The sequence below is a fragment of the Lichenostomus cassidix genome, chromosome 13 (assembly GCF_008360975.1).
Source record: "Lichenostomus cassidix isolate B80296 chromosome 13, HeHo_3.0, whole genome shotgun sequence".
Taxonomy (NCBI): Eukaryota; Metazoa; Chordata; class Aves; order Passeriformes; family Meliphagidae; genus Lichenostomus; species Lichenostomus cassidix.
Window position 1 is genome coordinate 4,487,486 of NC_139494.1, and position 13,067 is coordinate 4,500,552.

The following is a 13,067-nucleotide window of genomic DNA, read 5'->3' on the forward strand; positions in this document are numbered from 1 at the left end:
GGCACTGCACTGATTTGACACAACAGAAGTTTTTGGCTGTTTCTTTATTGGTTTTTTTGTTTTTTTGGGGTTTTTTGCATCACAGAATGATTACTTGTATTTGTCCAGCCAATTTGTAGAAGCTCTGCTGTTGTGAGTGAGGAGCAGTGACACTGTGGCTTCCCACTTCCCCTGACATCTGAGCTGTGCTGGTTCCTGCAGGGTTTGGGGTCCTGCAGGGCTCCCTGAGGGTGTTTGCCCTCGGTGGGATGTGGCTCTGGGAGCTCAACCCTTTGGCCATTTGTGTCTTCACAAAAACACATCCCCCTTGTGTCTGTGGTAACCTGATGCTGTGGGCAGTGGGCTGGCAGGACGTGGGAAGGGTTAGTAAAAGAAAAACAACCAGAAAACCCCAGCCCAAAAGGATATGTTGAATTAATTTCCTTCCCTGAAGACAAAGGAATATGTCAGTGAGATTCCATGCAGAAGGAAGTTTTGATTTCAAGAGTTCTCGAGGGTTCTGTTACTCTGTCCTCCAGAGGAGATCCACATCACCTTAAATCCATATCCCTGCTCTTTACTAGAGTTCAGGCAAGAGGAGCCCTAGAAGTTGTGCTTTTGAGGGAGAATACACATGTCAGTTGTGTGCTTTAACTGTCCTAATGTTAAAGATTTTATTTGACCATCTGCTTATAAGGATTTTTGTATAAAAATGTGTTCCTGATGTTGATCCAAGAGGAAAGATTTTTGTTGCGCTGTTGAATTCTCTTGCCACTATTTATTATTGTGAGTTTTAAGAGGGTTTCAGCATTTGTCATTTCATTTTACTTGCAGGAGTGATGATGTTGCTGACATGATTTTTTTATTAAAATTCAGACATTTGCATCAGTGAAACACCTCAGTGTTTGAGATATGTAATAAAGCAAATAATTCTAAGGTTTTTATATTTGATGGCTTTACCATACAGACAAATGGGTATGTCATTCTCCAGCTTCCTTAGGAAGTTTCCAGTGCACCCAGGAAAGAAAATGTACCCTCTGACAGGATAAATGTGACTGATACAGCACAAACATTAATATAAGTTCTGTTGTCTGTTTATTATAGAGAATTGTCCTGCAGACCTTGAAGCAGTTTAAGAGATCAGCAATAAGATCATAATGAGCAGCTGCTTATTTAAATGTGCTCATTTTGATGACAAGTGCTCGACTAGGCCTCCTCATACCAACAAAATACTCCTTGTTCAATAGCTGTGGGGTTTGTCTCAGTCAGTTGGTCATTCAATATAGAATCACAGAGTGTGATTTATCTGGAGTTACTGTGTGGGAGCTCATATCCTTCCTGTTCCTGTTTGGATTAATTTCTTGGATATACACCCTCATATATGCCAAGTTATTATTAATAGTCCAAACCAAGGTATGCTTAAAAGAAAATTTCAGCATCAGGATGTTGGAAGGGCATCATGTGGATCCTGGCGCAGCTTATAGGGGTGTTAGGGAAGAAAGGTTGCAAAAAACATGCTTTTGTTTTCATTTGGGGCTATTGTCTATTTCCATGGGTTGAGATTTGGGTTGTTTTCAGCTCAATGTTTCAGCAATATGTACACTCACAGGAATAAAAAATGTGATTGCTGTGTCAGCAAATCACCAGGTAAGTTAGAAAATAAATGACTCGAGGGCAAGAGCTGCTGCAAAACTGGCACACAGCAGCTTTCTGTTTTCCACCCTCCTCTGCCATGTCTGCAGCACTGACACTAATTCCCATTTATGCTTCCCTATGTAATCCACACACAAATGTATTTCTCAGAAAAGAGATAAAGTGGATGCTTAAGTTGTCCTGGAAACAGTGGAAAACCCTTCCATTCCTTTCAGGGGTCCTGAAAATGCTGCTAGAAAAATGATGGTTTCTTTGCAGAGGGTGAATAATGTCCTAAAACAACTGATTTCAGGTACTTTCCTTGGTAGCACAGGGAGGTGTTTGCTTGTGTAAGAATAGGAAAGTGCAGCTAAATTTGCCCTCAGGGACCCTTGCTCTCTCCTAGGATCTCTTGAAGTCAATATTTAATTTAACTCTCACAATTCTTATTTCCCCTGTTCTGTTTTTGCTGTGCTTCTGGTTAATGGGATTCTATCAGGGAACACAGGTCTGTATGTGAGGGTCTGCTTGTCATCAATACACTTTTAATAGCATAAATAATATGTCACCTTTTTAATTTACAGCAGTACTCACCAACAATTCTCATTGCACCATTGTTTTAAATGCCTACGTCTAGAGGTAGAAGTGATAAAGCATAGAAGTTCATGAGTTGTGAAACCCATAGAAACTCTCAAAGAATCAAAATTAAATACCCTTTTCAAGCATCAATTCCTTCAGTTGCAGGATGCAGAAAAGAAATGCTGTGGTCTGATACCTTCCTGCTTCTCCTCCTCCTAGGACACTCCATGGAAATGATATTTCCAGTGTTCCTGAAGGTTCTTTCAATGACCTGGTATCCCTGTCCCATCTGTAAGTACTTCTGCCTGGGTTTATCTCTTTGATTGATAGTTTCAGATTTGTAAAACAACACATATTGTTACCAATGCAGGATTGTATAGCTTTTTTGTTTTTCCTGCTCACTTTTCATAATGTGCTCTGGATATTCGTTGTGCATCTGTTCAAAGGAAATAAAAGAAATGCTAGAACCTGTTGTTACTAGTTGTAAAAATATTTTCATAAGGAAAACCAAATGAGCAAGTGTGACAGTTTTCTCTGCTGTGGATTTTCTGTTTAAGGTTTTCTTTCAGCATTGTCAATGTGAAATGCAGAGTGTATTATGCTCTGAGAGTGAGACAGGAAACCTCCCACAAAGAGCAAATATTAAGCAAATGTGAATTCTTTGCTTAATAAGTGTCATATGTTTTGCATACTGGAATGTTGTCAGTATATGGACTTGTTGATGAATCACTGCTGCAGACATACATATTTAATCACATGGAAATTGGTCATTTCACAGCACTAATACTTCGTTCCATAGTTTGCAAAAATTATTAAACATTTCAGCTTTTTGAGGCAATTACTGTTGTACTGGTAGAGGGCCAGGAGACTTTCAAATGCAGTTTAGTGGATGAAAGAACAGACAAAGAGCTGCAATGGCTCCAAACTAAACTTGAGTGACCAGAAAATGCTTTTTCACTGAGATAGTGTGTGATACTTCACACTGTTAGACAACAGATGTGGGAAGAGTGATTTTGTGCAGTATGTTTCTTGATTACTGTCCTCAGTTAATCAGAGGGCTGGGCATGCCTTGGTCCCTCTGGGAAGTGAGTGATTTCACAGGCTGATATGGATGTTTTCTGCTCTGATATGTGGTCATTAAACATAGATTTGTACCTATTTATTGTCTCTTTGCTACCTTTAACATGCCCTCCAAAACACTCCCCTGAACACCAGACTCAGTTTGTATTTACATATTTTCTGCATAGCAAATACATCCCTGGGCTGTGTGTTTCTGTGTAGCAGCTTTTTGTCTCCATTCCTCTCTAGACAACAAAAAATAAAAATATCTCACACTGGTAGGGACAAAAATCATGACAGCAGCGTGGGCATCTTGAGCAGAGAAATAATCTTCAGTGTTTCCATCTTACACCTTGGTATCATTGGTTTTGCACAAAATGTATTTGTTTTTCCTATTCCCAGTTTAGTCAAGCTATTTTGTGTGTTGTTTGGGATTAAAAGTCTGACTGAGCTGCAGCCCATAGCTCCTTTTGGAAGTGCAGAGACACCTTCCATACTGGGAATTTGGCTTCTGGGGGTATTTTTAGAACTCAAGAAATAAACATATCGCGTCCCATTTGTTTGGATTTCCCTCAGGGTTTGCTTTAAATGAAGTGCAGATCCAGTTTTCCTGGGTAAACCATTCACCTTAGGGAGTGATAAAACCCCTTTTGGCCCAATACAATCTCTGCAGCTTTTCTGTTTAGATATATGTGCTGCCAGAAATGTAAAATACACAAAGCTCAAATGAACAGTAATAAATAGGATCCATAAAATAAATAAGACGTGTCTGGGGTGTAATTTGCACAGTTGAGCAGTTGAATTTTACAGTGCAATTGTGCTCTCCAGTTTCTTAAAGAGGATCCTGAAACTTCTAGCAACCAAAATGAATTTGTTCTTCACATGCCAGAAAAAGCTGTGCTTATTCAAACCAAGTCATACATAATTGAAAATAAATGCATTTTGAGCTCCTCCTGATATATAGATCTTCAAGGCAAAAGCATGCACTTGGAGTCAGTTTGAAAGTGAAACAAGGAGTTGCTACCCATCAGACTCTTAAGGCTTGGGAGAGCAAAGATTTCTCTTCAATGTGCAAGGTGTGTGGCTGAGGTGAGGTTGGTGCTGTGGCAGGGGACAGCTGAGTGGCAGGATGTGGAGCACGATCCAGGTCAGCCCAGGCCTCCTGTGCCAGGGCAAGGTGGGTTCAATTAACCTTCACAATTGCAAAGAGATTTTTGTGCAGCATAGACAAAACTACTGATTTTAGTCAGAGCCTTTTGCAACAGTTTTGAGTTGGTCTATAATTGAAAGAGCAAAAGTGAAATATAGATGTTCCAATCACTTTCTCCATAGCTGTTTAAAGCCTACAAGAAATATTCACCAGATTTCCTGTACGTCATAAACATCATATCACTGTAATGCAAATACCATAACAAGCTAGGTAGCTTTAGCTCACTATGTTTGGAGGTAGGTTTGTGTATGCTGTACACGGCTTTTGTTTGTTATTATCACTTTAGTTGAATCACATAATTGTCTATTTGAGCCACAGCTTGGCTAACATTTTTAGTCCAGGGCAATGATAAGAATGCTACAGCACTACTAGAGGATCATGTATCAATTACTTTAAAAAACCCCAAAATCTGCTGGGGTGGCACTGGGACCTTCCCAGCTGGGTCAGTTCCTGCACTTGCTGTCCTCACCATTCACTGATTCAGTGTCCCAAACACACAAACTGAGCCCTTGGCCCTCCAGGGATTCCACAAAACCTCAGTAATGGATGATGTTGGGAACAGCAGGTATTTCTGACATATTTCCCAAAAACATCTCAGATTCCTAATCCTGCTGAATCATCTTGTGTTTGCTCAAATTTGTATTAACCACATATAAAAATAAGCTGTACCCTCCTCTGTTTTTTAACATTACCATTTTTTTTATTGGCTTCATTCAGAGTTCCCTCTAAACAAAAATATCTGCTGAACATTTTGAAAATGCTGCTGGTGGTATTTCCTTACAGCACAAGATATTTTTACCTTCTGGAAATGTTTTGCTATAATGGGCATAGAAATCAAGAGAGCATGTTAGAACTCATGAATGAAAATATAAGAATTCACTATAGCTCCTACAAATGAAAGAATGGCAAAAATACCCCCCCAAACAAAGCACAAACAAATGTGGAAAGCTACATGTGATAATTTCTGAAGTTGTCAACAATGTTACTGGTAATCATTTCTAGTGGCTACAGAGCAGCCTTATTTCTAATGTAGTTTATAAATGTTAATTAACATGGTAACAAGCTTTCCGTTGTCCTCCCACTCACATTTTATATATGGCAGTTGCTCAGCACTAAAAATTTCTCAGCTTTCAGTGCTGCATTTTGTTTGACCTTGGACAAGTGAGCCAGTTGATCACAGTTACAGGGTCAAAAAGTCAACCCAGTAGTTTTTTTCCATTGTAAGCAATGGATTTACAGGAGGAGTGGATGGATATTTTTTAATGCTGGGCTGCAGTACACATTTAATTTTGATGAATGAGCCCCAGACAAGGTTTGAACCCATGAACTCTCATTATGAATCTGTCTAGGGCACAGTGGGTTCATTAGTCACTCCAATAGAAATGTATCAACAAATTCACTGAGGTTTCTGTCTTAATATCCTGCTTGATATGTTTTTATTTGAAAGAAGCTTGAGTTTAAAGTATCATCTTAAAAATAGTTTATAGCATATGCAGAAATTTTAAAGTCTAAAAACCAGTTTGAATCATTGGTTTCTTTAGTATCTCTTCCCTGTGCTATTCTTTATTTAGTTCATTTTCCTCCCATGGTGATTCAGGTGTTGTGCAGCTAAAGTCTTACGTTGACTTTAAACAAAATAAATTCAGACTTTCAACATGGCATTTCTTCACACTTTCAACAATTAGTTGGCTTCAAACTGACTTTTCTGAAGTCTGAACTTTGTAATTGACTGATTGTCTGAAAAGATGCTTTCTTTAAGAGAAAGAGAAGTGCAAATGAGTCAAGGTAGCACCTAAATTTAAGGTAAAAAGGTTTGTTTTCTTTTGGATAGATGTCCATGATTAAAGGAAAAATTCTGAGAATTACAGTTTCACTATATAAATGCATCTTCTTCAAATACTTGACCTAACTCAAATGATGGGTTAAGCAGCAAATGTGTTTTCAAAGTCATAAATAAAGTTAGCAGACACCAGGTTGCAGTTTGGAAAACAAAGGTATCCTCTGTGTGTATATTTCATCTGGTGAGGAGTCATTGATGTGAGTCATCAGATCCAAACTAAATTACACAATTCAGTGTTAGAATGTGCTCAGGAAGGACAAAGAATTAAATAAAAGGAACCAGTGTGATAAATGTGATTAAAGCAGTATGTCTGGTGGAATTGCTCAAGCACAATTGTTTGTAAAAGGCATTTCTTCTTATGTATTTGTACAACTTCCCTAAGTAATGATGGGAAGAGAGAAGAGCAGGAATACTACTGATGCCTGAACAAGGCTTACCTGAAACAGAAGCCAGACAAAGTTAAGAGAATAAAAAGCAGATAAATTTATTGAAGGCCTTCAGATGCATTCAGGGCAGACAAAGCTTACTCGAGAGGCTGCACCCAAAATGGACAAGGAATCACGAGTTCTTCACATTTTATGAGTTCTGTCCATTAACATATTAGGCCTCAATTCTCCAATTACACCTTCAGGTGATGATGTCAATTACCCCAATTCACTGTTATTTATGTATTTTGGGGCTCTGAGGTGGCAAAGTGTCGTTGGATTTTCCAACTGAGAGGAATTGTTTTGTCTAAAATGCTGGGAACAGAGGTTTTTAGCACTTTATGTGGAGCCTGGATCTACACAGCACAACTACAGATACATGAGAAATACAAGCTAAAAATCCTTAAGACATCACTACAGGAGATAAATCTAAACCACTTCCTGAATACTCGTCAGATCTTCCCCACACTGTGAAACAAAGCATCCTTGTAGAAATGTAGAATAAAACGCACCTCAGTGAGATCAGAGCTGCTCTCTTTGCCAAATAACCTGTGCTGCTGTTTTGCCCCTCAGGGCGCTGGGCACCAACCCTCTGCACTGCGACTGCCACCTGCGCTGGCTGTCCGAGTGGGTGAAGGCAGGCTACAAGGAGCCCGGCATCGCCCGCTGCCGCGGCCCCGAGGCCATGGTGGACAGGCTGCTGCTCACCACCCCCACACACCACTTCCAGTGCAAAGGTAGGAGCCACCCGCCACCCTCTGCCCTGTCCTGCCCACTGGGGTTGCATTCCCACCCTTGGTTCGGTGTGTTGACGTGGAGTTGGGGTTGGGGTTTGTTTTCTGAACTGCCGTGTTCCTTCCAAGCTGCACTTTCTGGTGTTCTTCCCCAAAGTGCTCCACTGGCAGGAAAACCAGGGAGCCTCAGAGCAGGGAGTGTTCCTGATGCTCACACCAGGCTGTGTAATGGCACGTTAGCATTGAGGAGGTTGTTAGAACTCATTGGAACAAATAATTAGTTTTGGCCTGTGACCTACCCCCAAAAAAATTTGGGGAAATGAGAGTTATTATAAAAACATAGAGCACTGTAGTTATTACGTACATTTACTTGAAAACTGAGAAACTGAGAATTCTTCTAGAAAGCAGATATTTACCAAAAGTACATTTTCATCTGCAGATCTCCAAACTGTTCCCATCAGCTCTGATTCAGAAACTGCAGATTATGGAAAACATGTCACGTCTAAATTCAGTGTGCATTCATTCAGGAGAGGGTGGAGGTGCAGCTCTGAACAGTTTGGGATACTCAGTGACAGGAGTGTGCTGCATTAGAGAGCAGTCAGACAGATGAAAAGGAGCACACTTTTTGTGGATAAAGTAGCTCATTAGTGAGTGGAGATTAAGACATATCTGTATGTTCTCGTTAAAAAAAAAAAGTTTAGGAGGTTTGCTTAGCTTACAAGCAAGTACATGAAGATGGAGCTATATTTATAGTGGAAAAGATGGATCAGTAGCCTCTCTTAGAAATGGAAATGAGGGCATAAAGCCTGTTTTTTATGTCTCTCAGAGTGCCATGCCCATTTACAGTATTGCCTGGCAGGGTGATTTTATAGGTGCTGGGATTAAACTGCTGAACAAACAAATGATGGTGTTGAGGTGGCTTTAAAACACAGGTTCCCAAGGCTGAGCTGAATTTTATGTCCTTTCAAATATATCTTTAATAACTGTAACCTTATAATTTAATTACTTTGAAATGTCACTCTCAAAACTATCAGAACTCTGACCATAATTATCAAACTACACACTTTACAATAGTCTCTCAAATGTGAAATACAAATATACTAAGTAATAAAAATACCAAATAATGTGTTTGTTCCCATTAAGTGAACCAAAGAAAATAATTGGTTCTGTATATTAAACAGGTTCTGAAAATTAAACCAGAAGGAGAAGCTAGATGTCTTCTTCATTCTGAACCTGTCATAAATCAATAGTTACACTCGTTTTCTCTCTAAACTAAACAAGCAACTCTTAGGCAAGAGGTAAGTAAATCTGTGATCCAGGATATTGGAAGTAGCTGTATGCTTCTTGTGTAAATATTAGATTGGTCTTCTAGAAAGCTGGTGTGCTTTTTAATATCCCAAAAGTCTCCATGGCTTCCTTTACCTGAACAGAAAAGGAGAAAAAATGGTTGATTTGGAGTTGGTCTTTGCACAAGCAGAAACTGTTGAAGGTCTGGACAAGCTGCAGTAAAGTTCAAGAAGCTCCAGGCCCTAGACAAATTCACTTTTGGTCGTGACAATACAAATATTTTGAAAACCAGTGCATGATTTGGCAGTGTCAGTGCACCCCTTTCCCATTTCAGGGAGTGCTGAGCCCCAAAACCCTGGGCTGGCACATGCTGGGCTGGGTGCCTTGAGGTGCTGCAGGAAGGTCATACTCAGATATCCTCTGTGACCTCCAGGAACTTTTACATTAGAAAAAAAAAAGTAGTTTAACTTACTCTTGTTAAAAATATGTTTTCAGCCTGTGACTGAGCAGGAGGTTATGTCTCAGCAGAGCCAAGAAAATAAAAGTGTGTTATGTGCAAGTCATGCAAACTCAGCTCTGCTTTTTATTAACTTGCCCTCGCAGCTATGCAGCAGAGGAAAGGAATGTGCTGGGCTGGGGGCATTTTGCTATATGGATTTATAAATCAAATCCACAAGGGCAAAGTAATGAACTACTTAACTGCTAGGAACTAACACTGTTCTTATTAGCTCCTACATTGATTAGCTTTGATCTATGCCATAGAAATAAATGGAAAATGTACATGTATTATGAAATAAATAAATAATAGAACAAATTCTGTCTTACTGACCTCTAAAAGAGCAACACTGCTGCCAGTCTCATGAGGTCTCAGAGGAGCCACCTTTGTTTATTCTTTGTGTATTTTACCATGAAGACAAATGTAACTCAGAGACATCCCATTCCAGCCCCTGCCAGTGCCAGGAATTGGGGTATGATTTCCTCTTGCTGTCCTAACTCCAAGGTAAAAACATGTATGGTGTGTACCTAAGACAAAAACACAAAGAGAGAATAGGATGACAGCAGTCTTTTATTTAATTTTTGGGGTTTTTTTCTTCCTGTGTATTTTTCCCTCGTTACTGCACATGGTACTCCCAGTCAGCCCCTGATGGCATCAGCATCCCTGCAGGACCAGGACACAGCCAGGTGCTGTCACTGTCACCTGAGACCCTTCAGTCCCCATTTCTGCCATGTTCTTAACCCTGCTGGTGCTCTGCAAGTATTCAAAGCAAAAAGGGAAGGTTTATAACTCATGCAGGATTATTAAAAGCAAATCCCTGACTGGAAGGGATTTTTTCATCCCTAGTTTTGGTAACTCTGGAGCTCCACCTTCTCTCGAACATCAAATATAAACTTCTTTTCTTCACTTCCAGGATGTTTCACAATTTACTCCTTCTTACCATTTATCATGCAGAAACAGAAGCTCTGTGCCCACTTCTGATTAATACAGGACCAATTGTAAATTACTTTGTATTTCCTTAAAAATGAAATAAAATTATTTTAAGGTCTTTACTGCCTGATATATTTTAGGCCACTTTAAAGTGCAGGTTTTACTTTTTACATGTAAAAGCCAATGAGTTAATGCTCATTACTATTTGAAATGTAGCCATTTTAAAAAATCACCATATTTTAACTGTCAATACAACTGTGAATATAACTGCCTAAATTAGCTTTATGTAAAATCTCAACCATAAAATATAGATTGACTTGGGAACCTAAATGTAATTAGTGTTTTAGTCTGTGTTCATTTTTCTGCTCACCTACAAACATCAGTATTTCTGTGAAAGATTTCTGCTAAAAATGTGAGGTTTATTAGATAGTTTAAATATGGCCATGTGTATCTACCTGCATACATTTACATCTTCACATATTTGGCTTTAATGCACTTTGCTGGGATAGCTCAGTGTTGATCATTCTTCTGGGCAGAACGGGAAGAAAATAAGTTTCAAACTCTGTTAAAATTAAGGATGGTAGAGCACTTTGCACCTAAATATTCCCATAAGCCTCTAACTAAATCTGTCTTGTGCATGGTTTTTATTTATGTTGTTGCATCTGCACTTTCATTCTTGTTATCAGCCATAGAAATGTCAGGTTACAGTTCCCTGGGGTTGCTGTTGCAGGATTTCCAGAACTGAGAAAAGGAAGAATTGCTGAAAGCCATATATATATATAACCCACTCCCTGGAGGTTCCCAACATGTTTTTTTCAGAGCATATGTTTGCATCTTCAGGAGAATATAAGCATCATTGAGACTTGCCTAGCACTTGATTTAAGTACTTAAAGCCTCTCTGATCCCTGGGAGTCCCTCGGTGTCGTGCAGTGCACCTGCAGTATGTGCATTTCTGCCAATGCTTAGGAAAAAATGTTGCTGTGTGCATGGGAGGCGTTAATTTTGCAGCCTAATTCTCTGTTCACACTCTGTGCTTGCCTTTCCAGAGCCTGTGGATCTCAGTGTTGTGTCCAAGTGTAACCCCTGCCTGTCCAGCCCCTGTAAGAACAACGGGACGTGCAGCAGTGACCCCGTGGAGCTTTACCAGTGCACTTGCCCTTTTGGTTTCAAGGTATGGCTACAAATGAACTCTGTGAGAAGCAGGGAGCTGTTCCCCATCACCTGTGGGTTTTTAATTGTTGTGCTGGCAGAAGTTAATTTTACAGGCACCTGGGCTCAAAAGTTCCCTTGCTCAAGCAGGTTGTGTGTGACTTTTCGGCTGTGCCCTGCTACAAGTTTCATCCCATGAAGTTGGAATGGCTTTGCTTTGTGCTGTGACTGCATCCTGAGAAACTTGCTCTGCTCAACCCTGAGCAGGGTGGTTGGACTATACAATCTCCAAAGGTCACTTCCAACCTTGGACAGTCTCTGATTCTGTGATGTAGATATCCATATAAAATGGCAAATTTGATTTTATCCTCCTTTTACTTTTTTGGGTTTGGTTGGTTTTTTTCAGTTTGGTTTTTTTGTGGTTGGTTTTTGTTTGTTTGTTTGTTTGTTTGTTTTATGCCAGCAGCAAGATCACCATTTCATAGGCTTCCAGCCAAAGGGGAGGCAGTTCAGATGAGAATTAAGGTCTAGTTTGATCCACAGTGACAGAATGTTGATACCTGGTAGTTTATATCCACCTTACCCAGAGTGATGGGCAGAAATGTGATCACTGATCAGAAACAACTCCTAAATCAGCTGTCTCTGACTTCAGAGCACTCATGTCCACAGAGGGAGCTGCAGATTTGAATCCTGTGGATGCCAATCATTGTGAGCAGTGCCAGCTTCCTGATAACACACTGCAAATGGGGAAATGTCATTGAGTAAAGCAGTTCTTCAGTAGGGATGGAGAACTCCCCTTTTTCTCACTGCACAGTAAGAGCTGAGCAAGGCACTGTCTCAGAGCTGATAGAGATAGAAATCTAGCTCAGGAGTCAGTAGCTGAAGGCTTAAGTATAAGTAATAAATGAGGCATATGATTTGTTCACATCCTGGGGGGTTTCAGGTGTTATGGCCAAAGTAGGCTGCATCCTGCAGATTGTGATTTTATTCGCCTCTTTGGATATTCCTTACAGTCCTGGTCAGTTGAAACAGATGCTCATAAAACACAAAATAATAAGAATTATTGGGGAAAAAAGAAGGGCAAAAGCAAGCACATGTGTGGGAAGTAAGCCCAAGTATCCATGTGTTACATTTCAGGTAGGGTTTAGGAATTAATTGGTTCTGATGATAGCACCATTTCCCTTCTCCATTTGTCTGGGATCCATCCCAGAGTAACTGTGATAGATCCCTGAAACATTGGGAAAGGGAAGATCTAAAGCTTATTTCCTCTATTTCACCCCAGTGCCCATGCACTTAAGAATAACAACACTTCTCCTAAATAATTGAAAAAGCCATTGGAAATCTCCTGTCATTAAAAAACTTTCTACACATTGGCATATCAACCAGAAACTTTTCTAAGATTCAAAAGACCATATTGACAAATTCTGTTTACCTGAAACTAGTTGATAGTAATCTGTTTATCTCCTCAGTTTAATGAGAGAACGGTCATTTTAATTTGATTTTTAACATAAATTAGGTTGAATTCTTCAGATGGGAAATTGAAAAACAAATTATTTCAAGACTAGCAGGAAAATACATGTCTATATATATATATATATATGTATGTATGTATGTATGTATATGTATATATATCTTATCTGTAAGACATGTATCATGGAGCAGGTATCCAGGTTATTCTGTGTGAAAATGTGTTACAAGTATATCTTGTTTTTTGGCCTTTAAATATTTGTTTGCTGGTTCTTCTTTT

General features: G+C 39.6%; 1 protein-coding gene across 2 annotated transcripts in view; it reads left to right on the forward strand.

The window, feature by feature from the left end:
- SLIT3 (slit guidance ligand 3) overlaps window positions 1-13,067 on the forward strand; it is a 457,068-nt gene that overhangs the window by 381,204 nt on the left and 62,797 nt on the right. For both annotated transcript variants that reach the window (XM_085073420.1, XM_085073421.1), the window contains 3 exons: window positions 2,410-2,481; window positions 7,298-7,461; window positions 11,218-11,342. In XM_085073420.1, coding sequence (XP_084929546.1) covers window positions 2,410-2,481; window positions 7,298-7,461; window positions 11,218-11,342 — 361 coding nt within the window. The remainder of the gene's footprint in view (window positions 1-2,409; window positions 2,482-7,297; window positions 7,462-11,217; window positions 11,343-13,067) is intronic.